The sequence below is a fragment of the Anguilla rostrata genome, chromosome 4, assembly GCF_018555375.3.
Source record: "Anguilla rostrata isolate EN2019 chromosome 4, ASM1855537v3, whole genome shotgun sequence".
NCBI lineage: Eukaryota > Metazoa > Chordata > Actinopteri > Anguilliformes > Anguillidae > Anguilla > Anguilla rostrata.
In genome coordinates, this window is record NC_057936.1 from 60,193,459 (window position 1) to 60,220,039 (window position 26,581).

Here is a 26,581-nt window from a genome sequence, read left to right on the forward strand (position 1 = left end):
TTACAGCCTACAAATCTTCATTTATATTATGTGTTATTGTCTGCTTTTTCACTAAATTCTCTGGCAAAGCAGGCTATTTCTTAAAGTAATAAAGTCCTGTATGAGTCTAATGAAAGGAGAATTACATTTTAATAACCTATTTGCACTTCTAGCTTAAGCTTTAGAATGATTTAGAAGTCGCAATTCTTTACTTTGAATTTTTTGTATTGAGTCAGTGTTGGTTTGAGCGTATTTAAAAGCATGAAAGGAAATTTCAAAATAACTGAATGAACAAATGATGGAGAGAAGCTGTCGATTCTGAGCCGTGGTCTTGTTTTACCTTTAAAGGAAATGGCTGGCTCTTTGCGTAATCGCCCGGTGTGTTAATTATGGAAATAAATGCGGGAAGAGGGGATGGGGGGGGGGGGGGGGTGTCGATTCAGGGCCCTCTTAAAGCCGAAACAAAGGCGGATGGTCCCTTTTCGTCACGAGCAAACTCAAGAGGTGCTGCATCCAAGCAAGCCTTGTGTCAGCATAGGAAGAGATGTATACCTTGAGCTCCATAATGTTTGGGACAAAGACTTTTTTTTTTGGCTCTGTACACCCACAATTCTAGATTTATAATAAAACAATTCACATGTGGTTAAAGGGAACATTTTCAGCTTTCATTTGCCGTGTAGAAATCACAGAACCTTTCATAAACAGTCCCCCCATTTCAGGGCACCATAATGTTTGGGTCGCATGGCATCACGGGTGCTTCCGATTAGTCAGGTGCTTCTGTAGTGCAAGTATAAGGGAGTTTATTCTAGTCTGATTGCCTTCTAAGTCTGCTACTGCCGTTTGTGAACATGAGAACCCAGAGTTGCGCCAAATGAAATTAAAACAAGCCATGAAGAGGCTGGGAAATAAGAGAGAACTACCAGAGACATAAGGCAGACCTTAGGCTTAACAAAATCAACTGTTTGGAACGTCATTGAGAGGAAAGGGTCAGACACACAACACTAATACGCACGCTTACAGCCAAATGCAAGATGGACATTGAAATAATTGCGATAATTATGAAAAAAATAATACTGCCAATAGGTATACCTCTCTCTCCCCCTTGCTCTCTCTCTCTCGGTTTCTGTCTTGCTCTACATTAATTCTGCTTCATTCAAATCCACTTTGTTTGCATGACAAAGATTTTCACATTAAGTACAAAGCGCACGGTAAAGACACTTAGTACAACCAAAGCATACAGAAAAAAAACACTCAGTACGGACAAACACCATCACACTAGGATAGGTAAGAAAGTTTTGCCCTTTTTTGGTTTTTGGCTAGGGATGTACCCTTATATGAGGCCATCTGAAGCATCTGTAGCCTGTTATACCCCCTCCCCCCATATCTCTCTCTCTCTGTACCCCCCTCCCCCTCGCTCTCTCTCTCTTTCGCTTTCTCAAATTCAAATTCAAGTTGCTTTATTGGCAGTAAATGCATATGTAATTATTTCCAAAGCATCAGAAATCATATACATTCATATGTACAGTAAAGTAATAATGACAGTGAATATCCTCAAAGCAAAAACAACACAGTAACAAAAAAAAGAAGGCTAATGTTAAATCAACACATGTAAAAAAAATACACATCTCCTGTATATGTTAGGATGGGCACTCATTTTTCTTCCTTTGATAGGGAATTGTAAAGTTATTTATAATTATTGAAAATTTATGGAAAATATGCTTTTATTATTTTTGTGTATTTTGATACAGTTTAGGAGGAAGGCATCTCTGTCTCCACCTCTCCTGTCTCTCTCTCTCAGACTCTATTTTCAACAAATGGGCAATAAATGTGCTGCCGCCTACTGTGTGGATCTTATATTATGAAGAAGCAAAATTGAGTTCTGTTTTATTCCTTGTTGTTTTATCGTTTTCTTTGTTGTTCAGTAGATTTAGTTGGGGTTTTTTGTGTTATATTTATTGCGTTAATATTATAAAGTTATATAGAGTACTTCCCCCTCTGCAAACCCTGACAATTTATTGAGCCAATATTGTATTAAACCAAGACAAGTAAAACTGATTAGATTTTTTGGTTTAAAAAAGATGAACTCCCATTCATTAATATTTTTCTATATCCTGTCTCTTTATTTTTTTCTCTTTCCTTTTCGCTCACATGTCTTTCCCCCTCTCTCTCTCTCTCTCTCTCTCTCTCTCTCTGATTAGCAGACTGTCTGTCTGAGTCTGTCTGATGAAGCATCTCACTTTCTTTCTATGACCTCAGGCTCAGGGTATCAGGTGACAGAAGCTCACACACAGACACACTCACACATGCACACGCAGACACGCACACGCACATGCACATACACAGACACACGCACACGTGCTCACACACACACACACACACACTCACACATTATGTCATCACGTCACTTCACTTAATGCATGCAAAAATCTGTATTAGGGTCCAATTCTTGAATGTAGGGTGACGCCACTGTTGTCCTGACAACAGCAGCTAATGGGAGCGGGGTTGGTAAGCCCCTCCCATCCAGTACAAAACCCCCCTGTGTCCTGTCCTCCTCTGTATCTCCCCATTCTCTGGCTCAGGTAAGCATGTACTCTCTCTCTCTTGTTCTCTTTTTCTCTCTCTTTCTGTTTCTTCCTCTTTCCTCTCCTTTGTTTTCCACTTTTTCCTCTCCCTATTAATTTATCTCTATTTATTTCTCTCTCCCACACTCTCTCCAGAAACACAATGCATACCATTTATTTATTTATTTATTTACTAAACTTTTATTCACTATACAAAAGGAGGAATAAGGTCAACTGTTAACGGAAAGTGTGTTATTGGTTTCCCAAGATTTACTTAATCTTTATTAATTTATTGCATGTTAAAAAGTGCTATCATAATCCAAGGGGATTGCTAGTGGGTCACTATTTTCATTTTTCATAAATACAGTGGAGTTCAACAGGGTGAGATGGATCTCGGTGACCTGTTGTAGTTACAAATGGGAGCTTAAGGTTGTGGGCACTAGGCATGATGTACTGGAAAATAGGAATTGGCTTGGCATGAAATATGAACGAGTACCTAGAGATTATTCCCTGATTGTCTTTTAAGGTCACAGGATCCATCAAAGTCCACTTACTCTGTTTCTCTCAAAGTCTGTCCTTTTCTTTAGCCTAGACAGGCCAGTTATTGGTGGCAGAATAGCTAAGCTTTTTTTTTTTTTTGTTTAAAACCGTGAAAATGTTTACAGTACAGCTTCTTTGTTTTAAATCTCTTTATCTCTTCCATCCAGAGGCCTGGCTGTGGGTTGTCATAGTTACGCAATAAAATTATCAGTGTTAATTCAACTCTGACAGATAACATATGAGTCCAATAGGGACTGTGTTTAAAGGCTCACTCAGTAATTTTGATTGTTAATCGAGGAAAATTATGCGCATAGCAACTGACATGCCTCGGTGGATCATGGTACTTGTAGTTTTTTTATAAATATTTTTATAAAATATTTTATTTTGCTTTTGCAACCAGCCACAATACAATACAACAAAGCCATTTCCATTTGTATTCTGTAACAGCTGATTTAGCGCTGAACATTTTACTGTGTGTGATATGAGACAGGAGTGTGTGAGATGTTTTTTTGTGTAATGAGTCATGAATGTGTGTGAGATGTTTTTTTGTGTAACGGTGTCTGGTGCCAGGCCAGCTCTCTCCGATGATGTCGATTGGCTGCCTGCGGTCGTCCCCGGAGACGACTGAACACATCCTGAATGAGCAGGACCTTCGCTGTGAGTATCTACACCATAATAATAATAATAATAATAATAATAATGATAATAATAATAATAATAATAAAATAGTTATTATTATTATTATTATTATTATCATATTAACAACAGCAACAACAACAACAATAATGATGTTAATAATAATAATAATAATAATAATAATAATAATAATAATAATAATAATAATAATAATAACCCAAGGACCCATAGGACCCCTCTTTGTCCTATGCATACAATTTCTTGATTTACGGAAAGCCAAGTGTGAATCTGTGCACCATATTTGTCCTCATTGTTAGAACTATTTTTGTCCATCCTGGTTAGCCTTATGAATCCAGAAGATGGTCGGATTTGTCTTATTTTTCTCAAAAGTGACGTACCCAGTATTGTTACCGTCTTTGTTACTCACAAAGAATGAGATGAGATGGATAGAGTGATGGAGATGCAGTGGGGGTGGAGGAGGGAGGAGTGCAGCAAGGAAATCAAGAATGAAGGGAGGGAGATGAGGGGGGTGGAGGCGGTGCAGATGACAGAACCAGAGAGCGTCAGAACAGAGGGGGGAGAGAATGAAAGATTTGACCCTAATGGGAGCCCTAAACACAGCGACAGATGGCAACATTCTGACTCATGTGTCCCACAATGCCTCTGGGTATTCCAGCCAGGAATGAGCACATGTACACACACACGCACACACACACACACACACACCCATGCATGCACACGCCCACACACACATAAACACACACACACACACACACACATGCACATGCATGCACATACACGTTCCCTCCAGCTTGCATTAAATATGGAAGTGAATGGGTGTGTTTCCTGTCTGCATCTTTCCCACAAAAACCCTCTCACTCTTACGTCCAAACTGGGGTCCCAGATGTCTCCAGGAAGCCGAGCGCGGAGCCTGGGGGCGCACAGCTGGGGGAGACCCTCAAACCCGAACCCCCCATCCCAGAGCTCCCTGGAGATGGGCCGGGACAGGGGAAACCGCGCAGGAAAGACACCCCCATCCTAAACCCTCTCCCACTCGTCCCAGGTAAGGCGGCTCTGCCAAATGCCCCAAATGCCTCAGAGGCAAACAAAGGGCTAATCACCATTTGGAAACTGAACATGCAACCTCACTGTTATGAACAAAGGTCCCTCACCGTTATGCTACACTTTCACCAAAGTAACTTCCTTTTTTGTTTTTACATTTGTTTATTTTGATGTTTTACCATGATATCTTGCCAAAGATATCTATTTCATGCGTATTTTTTTTTTCTGTTGGCCTCTTTCAGGCGTGAGACAGTTGAAAGGAGAAAAACATGTGATTCACCAAGAAGATGAAGAAAAAGAAGAGAAGAACTAGAAAAAACTTCTACTTCTCTTCAGACGTTTTTTTTTCCTGTTGAGGCTGCTTGATTTCCAGTGCTAGTTATCTGTACCTGGATGTTTAAACAGGGGTTCCTATTGGTTCTATCTACTGTGACCCCACCCCTTATTAAAATAAAACCTAAGTTCTGTTCAAATATGGGATTAAACTGTGACTAACTCATGTTAAGACAACCACACACACACACACACACACAAACACACACATGCATGTACGCATGCATGCACACACACGCACACACACACACGGTCGCTCCCTCCACTATACATTAAATATTGGTGGATTGGTGGATACTTCCTGCCTGTATCTTTCCCACACGGTCCTTGCTCAGAGGACACATAATTGGGCTACAGTAATAATGGCCAGGAGCATTTTTTTTTCTCTAATTTGGCGGAGAAAATTTTACCATTTTCTTAAAGAGCCTGTAATCGAAATCATCATTTACATGTTAGAATTTTATCTTTCAAAAAAAAAAAAGTATTTTTGATGAAACTGGAAAATTTCAAAATTTGCTTTTAGATTTGGAATTTTGTACGCATTTTTTTTTCTTATGGCTTAATGAGCACTTAAAACACTAGAAATGCTTATCCAGAGCAACTTGCAGAGTTTACGTTGTTCCCAACATGCAATGTGTTTATTTTTATGAAAGGTGCGTTTGTGGAAGCACCGTGGAGTTCTCCGTTTGTGTTTCCTCCAACCATCTTTGAAGCCATTTTGCCACTGCAAAATAAAACACGCGAACACTGTAAAATAAAGCGCACAAAGAACAGTGTTAGAGCTGCGGTATATTTTATTGTGTAGCTTTTAAGGCGCAGCATGCAATGTAGCAAAAACAAATAATATAAACACGATCATTGTTTTCTTTCACCATTCATTTCAGAGTGTGTGAAGTCATAAATTTCATATGAATCATACCCTGCATGCTAATCTGAAGCACCCGACACTGCTGGTGACTAAATCCCCCCCCCCCCCCCAAAAAAAAAAAAACTTAAGACTTTGGGATCAAATAACAGGCACAGACAAGCAGCAAAGGTTAAAGGTCACAGGAAGCAGCTGCAGTTTCTAGGTTGCCCTGGGAACAGAAAAGAGTGTGATGTCATTTTATAATGCCAGTCGGGGGCAGAGTCTTCTGTGACATCACAGAGGCAGAGGGCAACACCTGAGCGATGCCATTTGCTAGCCAGACAAGGGGGATGGGTGTGCAGATTACATTTCCCGTCGTTCTGTTGGAAGACCGTGCTGTGACAGGACGGGGATGACACCACTTCCCTGCGCACAATGATGTCACTTCCTGTGGGTGATGTCACTTCCCCCTCCGCAGAGAGATGTTCTGCAGCCGCCTGGCTTTGTCCCGGGCGTCCGCGGGCCTGTTTCCAGCCCCCTTTCGTCCCTGGGCCGGGACGTAGGAGCTGGCGCAGTAACTGGGCCTCTTGTAGTAACGGATCAGGCTGTACCCTTCCGGAGACCCTGAAAAACAGCGGGACGTCCCGTTTACATCATCAACTCACAACACCTTCCTTATCAGAATACTGACGGCTTTAAATTAATTAAAATATAAAATATTCTAACACAGTATATTCCGAACAAAATGCTTCTTTTGACAACATTTATGTCGGGAACTTGTCTTGTTGAAAAATTCTCAGGGATCTGCAAGAGTTTATTAAAGTTTTTTATTTGACCAGCATCTCATGTGTTGAAGCATTTCTTACAGCTGCCTGACCCAGGTGTGGACCAAAAACCTTTTTCTCAAAATCAAGCTCCTCCTTCTTGTCTCATTCCAGCTCACACTTAAATACACGTGCCACTTATTTTTATGAGATGTAGCACTGGAAAATAAAATATTCCCAATTTAATATGCTGTTAACTGGGCCTGTTGCATAACTTTACAGTACTGTGAGCCTGGCCAGACTGCTCATAACCTTACAGCGCTATGAGTCTGACCTGGCTGCTCATACCCTTACAGCACTATGAGCCTGACCTGGCTGCTCATAACCTTACAGCACTATGAGCCTGACCAGGCTGCTCATACCCTTACAGCACTATGAGCCTGACCAGGCTGCTCATAACCTTACAGCACTATGGGCCTGACCAGGCTGCTCATACCCTTACAGCACTATGAGCCTGACCTGGCTGCTCGTAACCTTACAGCACTATGAGCCTGACCAGGCTGCTCATAACCTTACAGCACTATGAGCCTGACCAGGCTGCTCATAACCTTACAGCACTATGAGCCTGACCAGGCTGCTCTTTACCTTACAGCACTGTGAGCCTGACCTGGCTGCTCATAACCTTACAGCACTATGAGCCTGACCAGGCTGCTCATAACCTTACACCACTATGAGCCTGACCAGGCTGCTCATAACCTTACAGCACTATGAGCCTGACCAGACTGCTCATAACCTTACAGAACTATGAGCCTGACCAGGCTGCTCATAACCTTACACCACTATGAGCCTGACCAGGCTGCTCATAACCTTACAGCACTATGAGCCTAACCAGGCTGCTCATAACCTTACAGCACTATGAGCCTGACCAGGCTGCTCATAACCTTACAGCACTATGAGCCTGACCTGGCTGCTCATAACCTTACACCACTATAAGCCTGACCAGGCTGCTCATAACCTTACAGCACTATGAGCCTGACCAGGCTGCTCTTAACCTTACAGTACTACGAGCCTGACCAGCCTGACAAACTGAGTTAAATCCGTTAGCTGATCCAAACTCACAGAAATTAACTTGCGTTTGGCTTTTCAGAATAGTGACTGGAATCTCCATCCCAAAATCGTTTTTGACCATTCTGACAGTTCAAATCAGTTCTGCTCAAATTTAGCAATATAATTAATAATTTGTGTGACACACCAGAACCAAAACTTTTGTCCATATCTTCAAACTATATTCTTGAAGTGATGACGTCACCGGGACGAAACTCTTCCTCATCTTATAATTTAAGTGAACAGAGGCGCCTTTTGAATGGGTGAATACTGTGTTGCGCCAGGTCTAACCGAGCTGCAGCCTTCACTAAATTCTCATAATCATGTGAATCAATGTTCTCAGCAATGGAGGACAGGTGACATTATTTTTGTGGTCAGTTCTGTGCATTTTCTCTACTTTAGGCTCTGCTTATCACGTTGCATATATTATAGATGGATTAAATAATTCTTAAAGTGAGTGCCAATGTGTGAAATAATTATGTTTCTTTCCCCCTTGATGCTTTGAAATAACCACTCCGAGACGTGATCTCAGCCCTTTCAGTTCTGGTTTATTGTCACAACATTGCAACAACGTAGCATTGTAACAAACATGACCACAAGGTCAGCACAGGTCATTGTTTTCTTGGTTTGTGAATAACAGTGGTGTGTTGTTGGTTTTTTATAGCATTATTTATTTGCTGATATATATTTTGTTTTTCCATAACTGGAAACTATATATATATATATATATATATATATATCTATACATAATATTTCTTCAATGAGACAAAACACAAAATAGCCTGTTAAAATGTGTTGAAAATGGCACACCTTGCAGCTTAATAATCTATGGCTTTAAAAAGAAACAAACAAAAAAAAATATATATAAAAACAAAACTAACAAAGTCGATATAAAAACATTTTTCCATGTAGTTTTAGGGATGATTACTTTTCTTATTCATTGGCAAAAGTAATGGATGGTGAAAGCCATACTACAAGACAGCACATGGCCAGACAGTGTCTGAAATACAGTGGAGTGCCACAGTGTTCACTAGCTTTTTTTAAATTTTTTATTTTTTGCGTTTCTAGTGCTTAATTAAAGTTTTTGATTGGCTTAAGAGTTCACACCTCAGTGCCAAGACTTTAATTGGCTGATGATAGAAAGGGCACAATCAAAAATGAACAAAAATAAAAAATATATAATAAAATGAAAAAAATCAAAAAACAAACAAACAAACAAACCTGTGGACACCTATGACCATCCAGAAATTCGGTTTGGGATTGAGACGTCAGAATGTAATCTAAAGATTTGCCAGTAGGTGGCACTGCTGGGACAGAAAATGACAGGAGCTGGAGCACGAAGAATTAGACTGAACCAAGCAGCACAGCTAGGACTATACAGCATATGAAATAATAGCCATGCAATGGAAGTGTTGTACAAGTATTAATAGAGGGAAGACCTTAGATGACACATATTGAATTGGATTAATACATTATAAATTATTCACAGTTTTGCACCAGTAAAGAAACAGAATATTTGCAGCAGCTTGATGTGAGTGGAAAAAATGACTGAACATATTTCCTTCAATGACTAAATATGTTTTTCTCATAGCAAGTAAAAAATGGCCTAGATGTTTTTTATTTTTATTTTTTAACTTTGACAATGCCAAATGCTGTACAGCTCTTTTTCATTTATTTCAAATGTACTTTTTAGCTGTCTAGTACTTTTTTTTAAAGGAAGTTCAAACAGCTTTGCGGCACTCAGCAAAAGTAGAGACGAGAACATGTAAAGTTGTGTACACTAGGGGGCAGAGCGGAGCAATAATATGCCATCAGACTCATAGATTAAGGTGGCTTAATTTCACAGTTTTGACATCTGCCAAGTGACTGTTGGTCACAAAAATCTGTTTTCATGCTCCAGGTACCAGAGTTCTATTCAAAAGGAAGCTAGGAACACATTGAGTGCGGTAGCGCAGTTTGGAGAAAGAAAACAAAAATATTACTTGCTTTATGCAGTAATATTGAGCAACACATCAAACGTCATTTCAATATGAAGAGAGAGAAATTACAGTAACAGGAACAGGAAACTGCTCTCTAAATATGTCTTTAACATATAACTATAACTCAGCGATGTCTTCTGAGACAGGAGGGCATTTGAGTTTGGGTTCACTAAGGTGCTGCTGTAGTTTTGGGAAAGAGGGGCGGGATCGATGAAGGTTAACATGTAACCACGGAAACACTAAACATGTGTTTTTGAACATTCTCATCTCACATAAAAGCTACAAAAAGCACTTATGTAAATACAACACGATTACAAAGCTGTGCTGCAGACTGATTACGGAAGGGTGCAATTATGATCGAAATTTCAATGCAACCTTAGTGGCCACACAGAAGACAAGAAAAAAAGTAAAACAAAAAAAAAAAAGCAAAAAAACTAAATAAAAAGGAAAACGTTTAATGGAAGATATTTAAGTTTGCAAGAAATAAAAACAAAGCAAGAGTACACAAAAAGCACTTCAAGGTTCATGAACAAAGGGAACGATACAAGACATCAACCTAAAACTAAATCAGCAGTGCTGGATGCACAGGCCACTGTGTTATACACAAGATGAAGGCCTACATTCAATCAACACTCGTCCTTAAATTGACAATTAAATGCTGACGTTTGCGCTGTTCTTTGCAAACAAGGTTCAGCAAGTTCAGCAGTCAACAATATATCAACAAACATTGCAAATTTTAGTTGTGAAAAACTCGTACCTGCAAATAATGACAAAATAGCGTGTTTTTGGAGAAATGTTGATTGAATTCCATACTAAAAGCTGAAGTAAAATAAAACATAATAGCTAAAAACAAATTAAGGCAGTTTTACATTTTATTTTTACATTTCTCCCTGAAAAAGAAAAGTTTTTTCTTTCATTACGAAGTTTGTATATGTTGTGGCATAAAGTGTAAATCTGATGCTGAATTTAGCCTTAAAACTTAAAAACTTCAACTTAAAAAATCTTAATTCAGTCTTTGGTCAAGGCAACAAGAGTGTGTGCGCACAGTGATTTCATTGGCCAGCTGCACATGATGACCTCATCCTTAACCAATGGAGATCCACGGCTTTCTGAACTTGGAGTCACTGATTGGACGAGCCAGCTGCAATTCCAGGCGTCAGTGAGCCACTGGTTTGAATGGCATGGCAATACCCTTCAGCCACGTGGATCTCCAGGAACAGGAAAAGCTACCACTCATCTAGAATGCAAAGAGTGTTCTTTTTCATTGGATTGTAAAAAACACAAAACAACCTACCAAAAAAACTAAACAAAACATGCTTATAAGGCTTGTTCTTGTATCTGCTGTCCTGTCCTGAATGACTGAATAATTATGCTCATGTTAGCTTGGTTGTTGATATTAATGTTTTTGGGGATGTAAGCTGGGAGGACTATTACTCATTAAAGCAGTTATTAGTATGACTGTCACCATAACTGTCCTCAGCATCGTTCCCTCATGAAAAAGTGTCATTTGCCATTACACTGCTGTGTATAAAAAATATATAACAGTACATTTTTAATGCAATATTTCAAGATGTGGCACTTTTTCATGAGAGGTGCTACGCTGATACAGGTTAACCAAACACTTTCACTTAAGTTTTAATGTTATGGGGCAGTTCAATCATTTTTTGCCATAAATAATCTTATTTAGAATATTAACTATAATTTCGCAATGCATTTTTGAATTTATTTGGAATACTGCATTGTATTTGAACACCATCAATATACGCTTTGTTGAGAAATCTTAGAATGAAATGTTAAGTTCCCTGCGGGAGCAGTTCTGTTGTTGCTGCAAGGATACACAGTAAAACGTCCAGCGTTAATGCAACTCCTAACGGTGTTAATTCAACTCCAGTGGTATTAACTCAAATCTAACAATGTTAATTCAACTCTAACGGTGTTAACGGTGATAACATTTGGTCCCACTCTGGAATGCGGGACCAAATGTTACTGGTTAAGAGCTGAATTAACATTGTTAAGAGTTGAATTAACATGGGACATTTTACTGTATACTCAACCTCAACCTCGCTTCTGTAGAATAGCCACCTTGGATTGTATGTAAAAATTTAATGTGTGTAATTTGCACTGGAGAAGACCATCTGCTAAATGCTGAAGAGACATGTAACCTGCATAATGTATAAATCTAGAGACGGTTGTCTCCATCTTAAAATCGTGTTACTAATATGTATTACAATGTTAGTAACACGTTATAAATGAAGTAATGCTGTTATAAATGCTGTATTAAGCATTTTTGGTGGCACTGTATTGTAATGTGTTACGAATGTGCTAAATATACAAATCTATCATAAATATCTCAATCATCAACAGACATATTGTTATATCTCTGCAACCCACACACACACACACACACATCCAGACACACATACACACATTTGAAAGACTAAATGACATAAATTCATATCAATAACTTGAGCAATGATAATGTTTTCATTTACTAAAAATATTTATCATAGTTAATGATGAGTTTGTATGCATCATTTGCTGCAAATGCAATAATTATGAATATGTGAACTTGATTGTTTTTAGATATAGAGAGTACATTCATTCCAAAAGCCAAGAACCACAGGTTACATTTCAAGAAGCTGTAATCTCTTAATAATCCCTCTGAACGCAAACAGAAAGACTGGACACATATGCAGGTGTACACACACACACACACACACACACACACACAGACACACATATAATCACACACAAACACACATAATCACACACACACACACACACACACACACACACATATAATCACACACAAACACACATAATCACACACACACACACACACACACACACACACACACACACACATAATCACACACACACACACACACACACACATAATCACACACAAACACACATAATCACACACACACACACACACACACACACACACACACACACACACAATCTCACACAAACACACACACACACACACACACAAACACACACAAACATGCACACATATACACACACACATGCACACACACACACATACACACACACAAGCACAAGCACACACAAACACACACACGCACACAATCGCACGCACACACACAGATACACACACCCACAGATCTTTTGAGATGCACAGCTTCAACGGAGCCAAAAACCTTTCATCACACACTTTGTGAAAAGTAATAACCTGTTGATTTCTCTACCCTTTAAAATCTGTCATTTCCTATTTACAAAGTAATTCATATCCGCATTTTCTTTCTCCACAGATGAAGTAACCATCTCCCAAAAATAGTACTGTCCAAGTGCCAAAAAACCAGGATTGTTCACCTTGAAGTACATTAATTTCTCTCTGTTCTTAGGCAACATTCAATGTATTTACAAAACTACGTGTCCTTTTAAAGACATACGTTTAAGGCTACGCCACTTTTTGCCATAATACACTATAACAAACAATTACAATTAACAATGTTTTGCATCCTACGACAGAAAGTGACACTACCTTGAATGTGTTACAGATATTTAGGGACTGTCTTCTTTTGCGTTGTCCAATCTGGACAATTATATCAAATAAAATAAAATTACCAAAGAAAGACCCAGAGCAAGTTCTACCTTTCTGTCACACTGTTCCCACACGAAAACTATAATATCCCACAAAAAGGCATAAAAAAACCAATGTTATATCTCTTTGCAGGGACAGCATACAGAAGCACACACAGGCTTTTTATCAGAATCTTTAGCCACTGGATGAGGGAAATTGCAGTGGTTTTGGAAGTAGTGCTGGTTGTAGGACAGAACACGCTCACAAATTTTTTCTACCTTTTGCCGGTGGAACTCACAAGACATTTATAACACAGACAAGCTGACGTGGAGTCATTTGGTACCACAATCTTTCATACCAACGTGTGGAGCACGCACGCACGCATGTGCGCATACACACACACACATGAACACACACACACACACAAAGTAAGGACAGCGGCACAATAACAGGTGGGCAATGTGAGCCAAGCACAGCAGAGGCCCTAAAGCTCACGGCTTAGCCCCGCCTCTATTCAACTGTGATGTCATCAGCCAATCAGGGTAGCTGAAGGCTCCAATGACAGCTATGCCAGCAGCATTCTGGAGATGGCTGTGGCAACAGCTCGATTCAGTGCGAACGTCGTGCTTGCACAGCAATACAACTCCAGGAAATATGCTGGGGTCCCCCCCCCCACACCCACCCCCACCCCCACCGCACCCCACCTCACTGCAGTATTTAAGCTCAGTCCTACATTACCATGAAAGTTTAAACATTACACTTTTAAAGTGACGCATATCGGGAGAGAACGGGCGACCATTTCTCACAGGACAGTACCTCCGGCCCCTGTAGGGTTCAGCTTCAACAGTCCGCTCATCTCACACGTGCCAGGTTCCCCCCGTCCCTTCCTCAGCAGTGAATAATATTCAGAGAAAAGAAGCATTTTGCACCCCCCCTCGCTCCCACTGTAGCCCCCCCCCCCCCCAATGCCGCTCCGTTTGTCCGTCAGTAGCTCCACCTTCCCTTTGACCGACTTTAACTGGAAAAGGAAAATTGACAGTCGGGTGTTCTCTGACAGCACATGCTGCAGGTTCATGCTGATCAGGATAACGTCACCCGTGTGCCTCTGCAGTGGATTACTGTCCAAAAAATAAAAACACAAAACAAAACAAACAAACAAACAAACAAACAAAAAAAAACCCAATAAAATAAAATAAAATAAATCTGTATTAAAAATATAACAACTTCTCTTTGGGAGTGCTTGCTGAAGGTATGCCGCATCACTCCAAGTGCGTTTCAGGTTCAAGAGCAAATGCAGAGGCGATTTTCATCAGCGCAGTCCAACATGGCATCAGGTCCCTACGGTGCACATACACCATCCATCCATTCATCCATCCATCATCTGTACCCGCTTATTCCCGGCCAGGTTTGCGGGGGGGGTGCACGTATAACCCGCAAGCTATGCAGCACTCTAAGGGGAGCCCCCATTCCTCTGTGTTCAACAACTAACAAATTGCTGAAACAACAGCAGTAGCAAAATAACAAAATTAACAATAATAATAATAATAATAATAATAATAATAATAGTAAGAAGAAGAAGAAGAAGAAGAATGGTGGAATTCAGGAAGAAGATTTTTTTCCCCTCCAAGACTCCTCAAAAAAAAGTAATCTTAACCATTTTATTTGTGCCTATTGGGGAGTTGGTCCAGACCTCAGATCCCAACAGGCGATCACGCTCTTTCTGTTATTCTCTTATTCCGCAGATAGACAGCCGGACGGACACCTCCTCATTGGCTGCAGGGGCAGGACTGGAAAGCGTAATGTTTGTTAGCTGGCTTAGCTCGAAAGAACCAACTTCAGCGAAACCAGCGGCGCGAAACCAGTTGTGGGTTGATTGCCGAATCTCCGTCCGCTAAATTATTTGACCAGAGGAAACAACTAAAACAAACGCAATGCAGATAATAATAATAATAATAATAATAATAATAATAATTAAAAAAACGTTTTTTTAAAAAGTTTGTTTCACGCATGGAAGTTTCACAGGAAGTAGGAGAGAGAGTCTGTGGTGTGGCCGTCTGTGGAGTTTCTGGTGGAGGGAAAGCTTTGGGGGGGGGGGGGGGGGGTTAGTCTCTATGAGACGTGGAAGCAGCAGCTAGGACTGATAAAGGAGGGGGGGAGTTGCTATGGTTACTCTTCCTGTCCTCTTCAGAATCTGTGGAAAAAGAGAGAGAGAGAGTGTGAGGGGAAAGAGTGTGAGAGAGAGAGAGACAGAGAGAAAAAAAGAGTGTGAGAGAATGAGTGAGAGAGAGAGATATGGCACTTTTAGATATGCATTTCTCCAGGGATTCAGGAACTGTCAGAGAAGGGCGAAGAAAACAGAGAGAGATGATGGGGCGCTGGACAATTCCCTCTTTTCACTGAACATGAGCAGATGATGAATAGCACAGAATGAAACACTCATTCGGTTGGGGGAACTTGGGCCTACTTTGGAAAAGACAGGGGTTTATGGCTGCATGATGGATGGGATGTTTAACACTGCATGAAAACAACACCACACGAGTTTCCACAATTCCACCGGAAATGTTTTGCCATTCTTTACATGAGGTTTATTGCCAAAGGCCTTCGCAGATCACGTTGTAACAGCTCCTTCACTCTCTCTCAATCATTCATAAGCAAATGCAGTGCTCCATAAAAAAGACACAAAAAGTGGTTCATACAATCCTATTCTTGGGTGTGACATAGCATATTCTGTCACATGAACGATCCCCTACAGATATACAACACAGCTCACTCAACTCCAACCCTAACAAAGCACACCTCATTCAACAGCAAGATATCTCGTTGATTTCCTAATTAATAGAATCAGGTGTGCCCAATTAGGGTTGAAATGAAAACCTGCAGGATGGTAGATCTCCAGGAACAGGGTTGGGCAGCCCTGATCTACCGGATCTAAGAGTTGATGTCGGTTCATAGACCCTAGTGTGGTGCAAAGCTATTGCACTCCCCTTAGCAACAAATCCCTGAAACGTTCGATGGAGCTACTGAAGCACCTAGCGGCTGATTTCAAAGATGTTTCGGAAGGACGAGAGAGAGACTTGGCCAGGGCCGCTCTGTAAAAATGGCGGTGGTCTTGCTGTGACGAAAACAACATGTTTAATGCAAACTTGATGTAAATGCGAGGGAGGGAATGGTGTGTGGAGTCTGCCAAGGACCTCCCCTGCTCTCTATTCCAGTTACACACACCATAGGCTAACAGCACACACACACACAGGGAAATTGTATTTCGCGCATTGGATATGACCCTGATCTTAAAATTCAAGCGCAATGCTTACCCTTTTCTTAATACTAAGCATAACCCCAATTCTAACTGGATAAACACAAATTGGACCCTAGTAGCCTGTAGCAGCAGTGTACCGTAAATCTTATCCCAAGTTAAAGGGTGCAAAGCCAACAATCAATGCTGCATTGCAACTGGTTGGTTGGTTTTAAACTAACGGTGTGTATGTGGATACTTACGCTACAGCTTAACTAAGTCGACTGTAATTGATTCCACAAACCAAAGTTTGTCATGTACTGTAATATTTTCATCTTCAGGCTAATGAAAAAAAAAATTTCTCAAGCAGTTCAACAGTAAGTAATGCTTGCTAAATTGACACACTATCTATGGGTACCACCTATTCCAGCTGGTGATTCGTTATGGACCTTCAGTGGATGCATTTTGGACTCTGCCTTAACTGTGGTTTTTTTTCATTGATATTTATTGCTCTTGAACCATTGACTTGGTAAGATGAAATAAAGCTTTTTAAAAATATATTTTATAATAAACTCCGCTATGTTTTATTTACTGAGAAACGTATTCCTGTACTCAGAAGAAGGTCGGTGAAAGAAAGCCAGAGTGCATGACAACATCGGCATAAAAAAAAGATAGGGATGTCATCTATCACAGAGAATGTGCAGCCAACCTGTACGTCACTGAATTACATCCTCCAGCTCCCCAAACAAGTTTTTTCAATCTTTCAAATCGATGTGGCACCTCAACCACTGTTTTTAGAATTCATTTACACCTAGTGGGGAGCATGTGTAAATTCCAAGTTGTGTCTCAACTCTAAGATTTCACTGAAAACATCTCAAACTACTTAATGCTGCAGTCTTATGTCGAAAAATGCAAAGGTTTTCAATCAACCAAAACCACTAATTCATTCCCTAGCTCCAACAGCCGACATTTAAAACAAAATTAACGCATGCCATTTACCTAACCTTAACCACAATACTAACCATCTAGTCCTTTCAGTCATAATTCTGTCCAATAAATAAAGTATATACCCTACATTACGTATAAGTCTCCCTTAAAAAAATATAATTCATGATGTTTGCATGTATACATTGCAAATTCCCACATACACACGCACACATACACACACAAACATTCACACACACACACACACACACACATTTACAACAGAGAGAGAGAGAGAGAAAAAAACACAGGAGTATGACAGCGATAATGACCAATTGCCCTGCACTTGTTTGGAGTCCAGGTTAGCCGTGGTAGCCGATTAGATGCATTAAGTTGTCAGATTTGAAAAGGTGCGCTTGAAAAGTGGCATGATTGAGCCCAATCGATAGAATTGTGCTTCCAAATGCATAAGCTGATGGACCCTGCAGCCTGGTCTCGTAAACCTGCCTCTGTAGTGGTGTATTTACGGTCCTTGGTAAGATCTATGCTGACACTCTGCTAGCTATAAGTTTTCCGTCTTCCAGACGAGATGTTAAATGGGTTGCTGACTCACTGTGGCCATTAAAGTCAGTCAGTGTCAGTGTCATCAAAACATCAGGGGCTCTCTGGTGCCCCAACCTGGCTCATTCCCACCTGCCACCTAATTGTCCCCCAGTTTAATTGGCTAAAAAGAATTTTTTCTCCCTCTCCACCTCAGCTGATGTGAGGTGGGAATGCAATGCCGCGAGCATTCTGGAGCAAAATGGCTGCCGTGCATCGCCCAGGCCGGTGCTGCACATTGGTGGTGGTTGAGGAGAGTTTCCCCGCAGCACTTTGAGTGTGAGAAAAGTGCTATGTAAATACAAGCATTATTATTATTATTATTATTATTATTATTATTATTATTATTATTATTATTAGCCTGGCCCCTTGCCTTTTTATATAACAGAGCCATTTTTACATTCACACAAGTATAGCTATTTCATACATTTGTCATGCCTTTTTTTATGCAAAGACGATGTGTATTTTAAGCAGCAACGTTTCCAAGAGACCATGACTGCAGTTTCAGCTGGCAGACACATTTAAATCATTTACGGTCAGCTGCATAACAGTCGGCTTAGACAAGTTCCTAATGGCGGTAACTCATCACACAGAAAACCTGAAAAACGTGTGAAACACACATTTGTGTGAATGTGCTAAACTTCTCTCAAATACACAAACCAGAGGTGCTGGTACACACAGTACTCATGACTGCCCTGTAGCAAATTCTGAGCATTTTATCAAATTGACCAGCAGGTGGTGCTGCTTCACAAAGAATTCCGCCTGAGCAAGCCTTTCAGAATTGGCGTGTCACGGTCCACACGCTCCACACATCTCACAAGGTGTCTAGGGGGCGCTGTTCTCGAGCGCCACTCTTAATTCCCTTTACCGGGGTCGTTTCACCATGCAGTGACGAAACAACCGCAACGGATGTTATTTTATTTGACAGAGGGAGTGAGCGAGCGCACGAACGAGGAGTCCACAAGAGGGTTAAATGCATCAATGAAGGAGTAAGTGGGTGTGTGAGCGAGTGAGTGAAAGAATGAGTGAGTAGCGAGTGAGCTAGTGTGTGAGCATGTGAGTGAGTGAATGAGTGAGTGAGAAAGGGAGAGAAGTGAGAAAATGAGTGAGGAAGTGAGTGAGAGAGAGAAAGAGTGAGTGAGTGTGACAGTGAGTGAGTGAGTTTACAGAACGAGTGAATGTAGTGGGACACACACACCACTGGCAGCCCGGGGTGCAGACCCAGCCCAAAAACACGCTGTGCTTATTTTCTCTGGGGCAGGAGCGCAATCCCAAGGCCCAGGAGTGCTTTCTGAATTTCCCCACAGTTTTAGGCTAAGGGGGCATGTGGTGGACATATTGCCCCACACAGGACACCCTGAAACGAGGGGACTCCCCGTTTTTTGAGGCAGCGTGACAGCCGGACAGTGGGAGTGAAAGGGACGTACCGTTGCGCGCTTGCTGTCTGGCTTCTGCGTCGGGCGTGGCCTCTCCGTTCTGAGGGGGGGATTTGGGCGACGACTCCTTCCCCCCGGGGTCCTGGTCCCCTTTCTCAACTTTGGGCTGCTGCTCGACGGGGTCCTTCTGTCCCTCCTCTGCCTGATTCGGCTTGCCTGCCTGGCTTGGATCCTTATCCTGGCTCGGCTTGTTGGCCTGGCTTGGATCCTTATCCTGGCTCGGCTTGTTGGCCTGGCTTGGATCCTTATCCTGGCTCGGCTTGTTGGCCTGGCTTGGATCCTTATCCTGGCTCGGCTTGTCGGCCTGGCTTGGCGTTGCCTGCTCCGCGTCGGCTGTCTTCGTCCCCTCTGCCTCCTCCTGCTCCTTCTTGTCCTCCGCCTCTTTCTTGGCCTTCTCCTCCAGGTCTGAGGGGGGACAACTTATTTTAGAAAACAAGGAGTAGAACAAATATACGCCAACATCTAACCAACAGGGCCTCCTAGCACATTCCTCAGTCTGACACACAGGGCATCTTGAGCAACTCCTCAGTCTAATACACAGGGCCTTGTTGAGATGAGATCTAAGTCCTAGCCCAAAGCCTTCGGGGTATTTTCCTAGCAAGGTTTCGGCTCTAACGCACATATCCTCAGATCTCCTTAAAAGACTCTCCATTTTGCAGTGGCCCTCAAAACAAAACACTGTGCATGCTGGGGAGGGGGGAAGGGTGGGGGGGGGGGGGGTGACTGCACCTTTGGTGGCCTGGGTCTTCCACTTTTCACGGTTCTTCTGCACCTCCTCGTTCCAGGAGCCCTTGAAGCTTCGGAAGTCGACGCTGAGCAGGGAGCAGTGGAGGGAGGTGCTGCCCTCGGACCCCGTGCTCTTCACACTGGAGCGCTTCCCTTCCGACGGAGGCGTATTATTCAGACTGCAGAGTCACAGAGAGAGTCATACGATTCAGACTGCAGAGTCACAGAGAGAGTCATATGATTCAGACTGCAGAGTCACAGAGAGAGTCATACTATTTAGACTGCAGAGTCACAGAGAGAGTTGTACGATTCAGACTCCAGAGTCACAGAGAGATTCATACGATTCAGACTCCAGAGTCACAGACAGAGTCATACGATTCAGACTCCAGAGTCACAGAGAGAGTCATACGATTCAGACTGCAGAGTCACAGAGAGAGTCATACGATTCAGACTGCAGAGTCACAGAGAGAGTCATACGATTCAGACTGCAGAGTCACAGAGAGAGTCATACGATTCAGACTCCAGAGTCACAGACAGAGTCATACGATTCAGACTGCAGAGTCACAGAGAGAGTCATACGATTCAGACTGCAGAGTCACAGAGAGAGTCATACGATTCAGACAGCAGAGTCACAGAGAGAGTCATACGATTCAGACTCCAGAGTCACAGAGAGTCATACGATTCAGACTGCAGAGTCACAGACAGAGTCATACTATTCAGACTCCAGAGTCCCAGAGAGAGTCATACAATTCAGACTGCAGAGTCACAGACAGAGTCATACGATTCAGACTCCAGAGTCACATACAGAGTCATACGATTCAGACTGCAGAGTCACAGAGTCATATGATTCAGACTGTAGAGTCACAGAGAGAGTCATACGATTCAGACTGCAGAGTCACAGACAATCGAGTGTCACACAGAGTCACAGAGAGTCACGCAAAAAGGGAGAGAATCACACAAAGGCAATAAAGAGAGAGGAGTTTTGCAGACAAAATCTCAGGTAGACAATTGTGAGACTCCAGAATCAAGAGAATCAGAGAGAGAGAGAGAGAGAGTGAGTCACAGACACAGAGTCTCACACTGACAGAGAGTCACAGATCACACAGCTGCAAAGGTAAGGGTCGCAGAAAAGGCTGGTGCCCCTCTGAGGGAGAGGGACGATTTAAAAGGAAGCAGATACGCAAAAGCCCTCATTTAAGGGCCGGGCCGTTTGTCTTCCTCTGCCTGCTGCGTCGGCACACTTTCCTCTAAACGACAGCGGATGATTGGTCTAAACGATGGGTCCGGGGCCGAGAGCCCCTCTGGAAGCGGAGCTCTCAGCGAATCAGCCGCGAGCGTTTCGGATAAGCACCCGGGGCCGCGTAATCGCACGGCCCGAGGAATTAATCGTAATCCTGTGAAAGCCGCCACTGCCGCCGCCGTCGCCGCCTAGCTTTCCAAACGACGTCATCTTTCACAGCTGGCCGGTGTTTCACAGCACAGCCAGGGCCCTTTTTCTGTGGGCCTCAGCTTGTAAATATTTTATGGAAGCTTGTGTGAAGTTCTCTTTTATTGCGTTAGGAAGGATGTTTTTTTTTTTTTTTTTTTTTTTTTTGGTGGGTCGTGACCGTCGTCGGAAGGTGCTGGAAACAGAGGAAGACCGAGGCTGAGGGACTGTGATCAGATCTGGCTCTTCATGCGCGATGGAACAGCTGGACAAATGGGGATGGGGCGAGGGGGGGGGGAGGGCAACATCTGTCTGAACGTTTCTGTTTATGCAATACAGAACCTCTGTAAGAGTGGGGGGGGGAGATGGGGAGGAGGACAGAAAGATAGAGGGAGAGAGGGAGGTGAGGAGGTGAGAGGCCTGAGTGTGTGTGTGTGTGTGTGTGTGTTTATGTTACAGTAGTACAATGTTTGGGTACGTGTATGTGTGTGTCTTTACATAATAGCAGCAGTGACGTGTGTGTGTTTGTGTGTGTATGTGTTTGCATGCCTGTGTTAGATTATAGCAGTAGTGATGTACGTGCATGGGTGTGGATGTGTGTGTGTGTGTGTGTGTGTACATGTTTGTATGACCATATTAGATCATAGCCATAATGATTAGCAGAACTTTTAGACTCCAGCACCATTACATCATAGCATTCCCGACATAAGACCCCATTAAAGCCCGTCAACGTTATCATTCTGCTCCGAACACTTCACAAACAAATGACCCAACAGCCTAACCATGTCCCCACAACACCCCTGAATGTGGCTGGGACTACCCACTGCCTCCCTCCTCAATCTACCCCAATTTAAAAAAGAATAAACAAGGAAAAGGAAAAAAAAAAGACATTTTAAAAGCCGTCTGATTAACAGAGTAGACCCTGCGGGGGACGGCCGTGGAGACGCTGCCCAAGACGGCGCGGAAATGTCGCAGAAGCCAGCCGCGACACAAAAGGGCGGCCGTGATTATAATTGGCTGCCCCGCCCCGGGCCTGGCTGGGGTTAATTTTGCGGCGATAATGCAAGGATGCCGAGAGGAAACAAGGGCAGCGATATAAACAAGAGAGAGAAAGAGAAAGAGAGGGAGGGAGGGAGAGAGGGAGAGAGAGAAAAAGAAAGAGTGAGAGAGAGAATAAAGGGCAGACCTCGGGGTTCATTTGGTAATATGGATGTAAACGTGATTGAGTGAGTTCTTCCTGACTGGCTCTCCCTGACTGGTGATGTTGTGGGGGGTTCAGGCTGCTATCGTGGAATGCTAAGGGGGAGAGAGGCAGCATGGCTCCTGTCATGTATATTGCTCGCTGGTTACAGTGACAGCTATTAGCTGCCGAATATGAATTGTGCTGTTCAGGCAGGGGAGAGACTCAAACAAACACACACACACACACACACACACACACACACACACAAGCCTACACACACACACACACACACGCACACACACAAGCCTACACACACACACACACACACGCACACACACAGATGTGCATGTGATACCACAGGATGGTTTAGCCTTTGAAACAAGAAGCGAAGAGTCCGAGGGCAAATGACACGCGGTGCCTTCCAAAACAGGAATGTCTCTGAGAGGAAGTCAGGCCCCGCGAGGCAGGAAGTGGATTTCGCTCACCTGGATCGACGGAATACCGCCATGTCTGAGCGGGAGGCCTCCTCGATCAGCGGCGAGACGATCTTCTCGGTCATGTCCGACAGAACGGTGAACGTCGGCTCCACGATGAAATCGATGAATCCTGGGGGAAGGGGAAAGCTTGCTATTCCTCTATGCCACACAGACCGAAACCCCGAACCGCGACGGATGCATTATCGAGGTACTGGAACACGTCACATTAAGTGGTAAAATATAACGGGCAGTCGCCAAAGTTTTGCTCTGTTATACAAAGTTGTTTTCTTAGTAGCGCCTGGGTTGAAAGTATTGAAGGGTTTGGATGCGCACCCTTTACTGAGAGCGTTGGTAAGTTCAGAATTACACTCACCTATCTGGGACTGGGCCACCATGGTGGACTTGCGGTCACACAGGGGTGAAAAAGGCAACCCCAACTCTGACTCTTTATCCCCCTGCAAAAGGGGAGTTCAGACTGTGAGCCTGTCGGAGACCACTGAACCAGCGACAAAACACACACACACACACACACACGCACACACACAAATACACATGCACACGCAAGCACACACACACGCATACATATGCACACGCATACACCGATATCGAAAAATGCATTCCTCATTTCCACTTCATTAATGACATTATTGCTTCACATTAAACGCTGAACTCCCGTTCTCCTAACACCGCTGGAAGAAAGCACCCCTGTTTCTACGAGCCCCCCGCGTCAGGCCGTGACCACGGGAGACGAGACGGGCCTCCGCAGAACTCTTCGCGGCAAGCAATCAGAGCTTCATCTAAATCACAAATCCATTTCATTCCTCTCCGCGTGCCGCCCCATGATTGCCCCAGCGAGGGCGCCAGGTAATTGAGATTGCAGGGTTTCAGATTTTATTGCCTATAACCTGGGCAGGGATTGTGCCGAAATGGCAGAGCATATTTTCATTAAAGAAAAGTACAAAATCACCGCCTCTGCGATCTCATTAATTGTCCCTGACATTCCAATTAATATGATTAGTGTCGCTGCACCTGGAAACACAAAGATTGGATCTCGCCATTCCACATCCAGCAATCAAAGTGCATTTTTCAGCGTGCGGGGAGCGACACTTTCTACGCAACGTGAGTTATAGAGAACAGAGAACAGAATCAATTAGCTCCTAATGAAAGAATCTCCAAGTACGAAATCAAAGTTAATAGAGAAATTAATTGGGTTTACTTGGGCTGGGGTGGAGAAGATTTTTCAGCCCGAATGTTTCTGATCTCATTCGTGAAAGTCAAGTCTTTCACTGTCTTGCTTTGCTAAGAGCAAAAACAAACTTTCCACAAAGGACTTTTTTACTTTCAGTCCATGTTCCAGATTTAGGAGGGTTCCAGGTTTTACTCAGTGCAGTATATCCAGCTAACTCAGTAATCCTGGGGGGTATTTTGTGAAACAGGATTACTGAGTTAGCTGGTTAACTGCGCTGAGTAAAACCCGGAACCCTTGAAAATCTGGAACATGGACTGAAGTAAAAAGGGCTTTGTGTAAAGTTTGCTTTTTCTTTCAGCAAAGCAAGACTGTGAAAGTCTGACTTTCACGAATGAGATCAGAAACATGTGCCGAGATTTTGGGGGTTTGGGGGGGGGGAAGGGCTAAAAAATCTTCTCCACCCCAGCCCAAGTAAACCCAATTAATTTCACTATTAACTTTGATTTCGTACTCAGAGATTACAACTACTACTACTACTACTACTGCTACTACTACTACCACTACTACTACTAATAATAATAATAGTAATAATAAGTTATTGCAGTTTTGCAGCCTTTTGCAGGATTACAGCACACAGTGTAAATGAAATGGAAGGTCTTGCAGGTGTAGCTCACCTGTCTGAAGAACTCCTCCAGCAGGGAGGTGGTCCAGCGGTGGTGCAGGTCCCACTTCTTGGCGGGGTGGCTGATGTCGGCGGTGTGCAGGAGGAGCGATAAGGCTTTCGGCTTGTCAATCCTGCGGCACAGGGGCGGAACAAAAGGCGATGTTCACGCGATATGCCGACGATTAATTATTAATTAGCGACTGGCACTGGCATTTGCACGGGTGGCACGGTGGTGCGGTGGATAGCACTGGCTCCTTAGAGAAATAAGGACCCGGCCTGGGCCCCTCTGTGTGGAGTTTGCACATTCTCACCCCGTCCGCGTGGGTTTCCTCCGGGTACTCCGGTGTCCTCCCGCAGTCCAAAGACATGCAGGTTATGCTAATTGAAGACTCTATCGTCTCAGGACGTTGAAAACAAAGAACCTGAACACCCAGCATACCGCCATGATATTTTCAGGCTTCCTGGCATGAGTGCGTTTATATATATGTGTGTGCGTGTGTGTGCGTGTGTATGTGTGTGTGTGTGCAAATGTGTATATTAGGAAAAATCTTTCTGTAGACGAAGGGGCGTCTGAAAGCCTTTTAAAAAACGTTCACCGCTGCTCCGTTCCGGCAGGACTACGTGTCCCTGCCGCCTCCCTCTCTACACGTGCCATTAACGTTTCCGCCGCAGCCAATCAGAGGGCGGAGAGACGTTCACACGCCCCAGCGTCCACCCCGGGGGGATGAAACACCCAGACGAAATGGGTCATTTCAGTACATACATCATGGAAAGGGCCATGAAGCAGCTTTTAAAGCTGCTCAAGTGTGGTGAGCAGGGATAGGAATTTTGAGGGCTCTTTTCAGAGAGAGCGAGAGATAGAGAGAGAGACAGAGAGAGATAGATAGATAGATAGATAGATAGAGAGAGAGAGAGAGAGAGCCAGATTGAATTCATATGGTGAAAAGGCTGGGCGCACAGAAAATCATAACGATGATTTAAGACAGCTGTGATAATGTAGCTGTGTGTTGCATTATGAAGTTTCCCCGGGGAAATGTGAAGTTGCTCTACTAAGTTCCTCCCTGTCCACCTCTGTTGAGAGAGTGGGTGTGTCTTCCCAAAATGGCAGCCGAGCTACAGTGCAGAATAATGCTAATCATTGGTGTTATTGAGAGGAACGCTCCCACTTCAGCTGTAAAGGCCCCATGGAACTGCGGTCTGTTCTTCTGTGAGGTGCGCCCCCTGCAGGATGCAAGCTCACCCTTCAGGCTGCTGCAGGAAGCTCTTCATGGCCTTGATCTGCTGGAAGTGGCACGACATGTCTGTGGCCAAAACCATCTCCACTACCAAGGCCCGCAACTCCCTGTGAGAGACAGAGTGAAAGAGAGAGA

General features: G+C 43.2%; 2 protein-coding genes across 7 annotated transcripts in view; one reads left to right on the top strand and one right to left on the bottom strand.

Annotated features, from left to right (window-relative positions):
* Nucleotides 1-2,478: 2,478 nt before the first annotated feature.
* ppp1r17 (protein phosphatase 1 regulatory subunit 17) lies at nt 2,479-5,251 on the top strand. Its single transcript, XM_064333707.1, has 4 exons — nt 2,479-2,558; nt 3,651-3,737; nt 4,621-4,779; nt 5,021-5,251. The coding sequence occupies exons 2-4, from the start codon at nt 3,665-3,667 to the stop codon at nt 5,089-5,091; spliced, it is 303 nt and encodes a 100-aa protein (XP_064189777.1). The 5' UTR covers nt 2,479-2,558; nt 3,651-3,664; the 3' UTR covers nt 5,092-5,251.
* Nucleotides 5,252-5,883: 632 nt separating this feature from the next.
* The window catches only part of pde1ca (phosphodiesterase 1C, calmodulin-dependent a), a 134,378-nt gene continuing 113,680 nt past the window's right edge, over nt 5,884-26,581 (bottom strand). For 2 of the 6 annotated variants that reach the window (XM_064333681.1, XM_064333676.1), the window contains exons 11-17: nt 26,452-26,553; nt 25,222-25,342; nt 23,732-23,813; nt 23,368-23,488; nt 20,277-20,452; nt 19,539-19,952; nt 5,885-6,582 (exon numbers count right to left, since the gene is read on the bottom strand). In XM_064333681.1, the coding sequence (XP_064189751.1) occupies nt 6,419-6,582; nt 19,539-19,952; nt 20,277-20,452; nt 23,368-23,488; nt 23,732-23,813; nt 25,222-25,342; nt 26,452-26,553 (1,180 nt within the window). In that variant the 3' untranslated portion in view covers nt 5,885-6,418. Of the gene's footprint in view, nt 6,583-8,352; nt 11,043-14,054; nt 15,547-19,538; nt 19,953-20,276; nt 20,453-23,367; nt 23,489-23,731; nt 23,814-25,221; nt 25,343-26,451; nt 26,554-26,581 lie in introns of those variants that run through there. The other 4 variants (XM_064333675.1, XM_064333677.1, XM_064333680.1 and 1 more) reach the window with 4 other exon arrangements.

Excerpts from the sequence above, each read along its gene's own strand:
- ppp1r17 (XM_064333707.1), top strand. The coding sequence starts at position 3,665 with ATGATGTCGATTGGCTGCCTGCGGTCGTCCCCGGAGACGACTGAACAC. Across the intron at positions 3,738-4,620 it reads GAATGAGCAGGACCTTCGCT|ATGTCTCCAGGAAGCCGAGC; the intron begins GTGAGTATCTAC and ends CTGGGGTCCCAG. Across the intron at positions 4,780-5,020 it reads CCCTCTCCCACTCGTCCCAG|GCGTGAGACAGTTGAAAGGA; the intron begins GTAAGGCGGCTC and ends GGCCTCTTTCAG.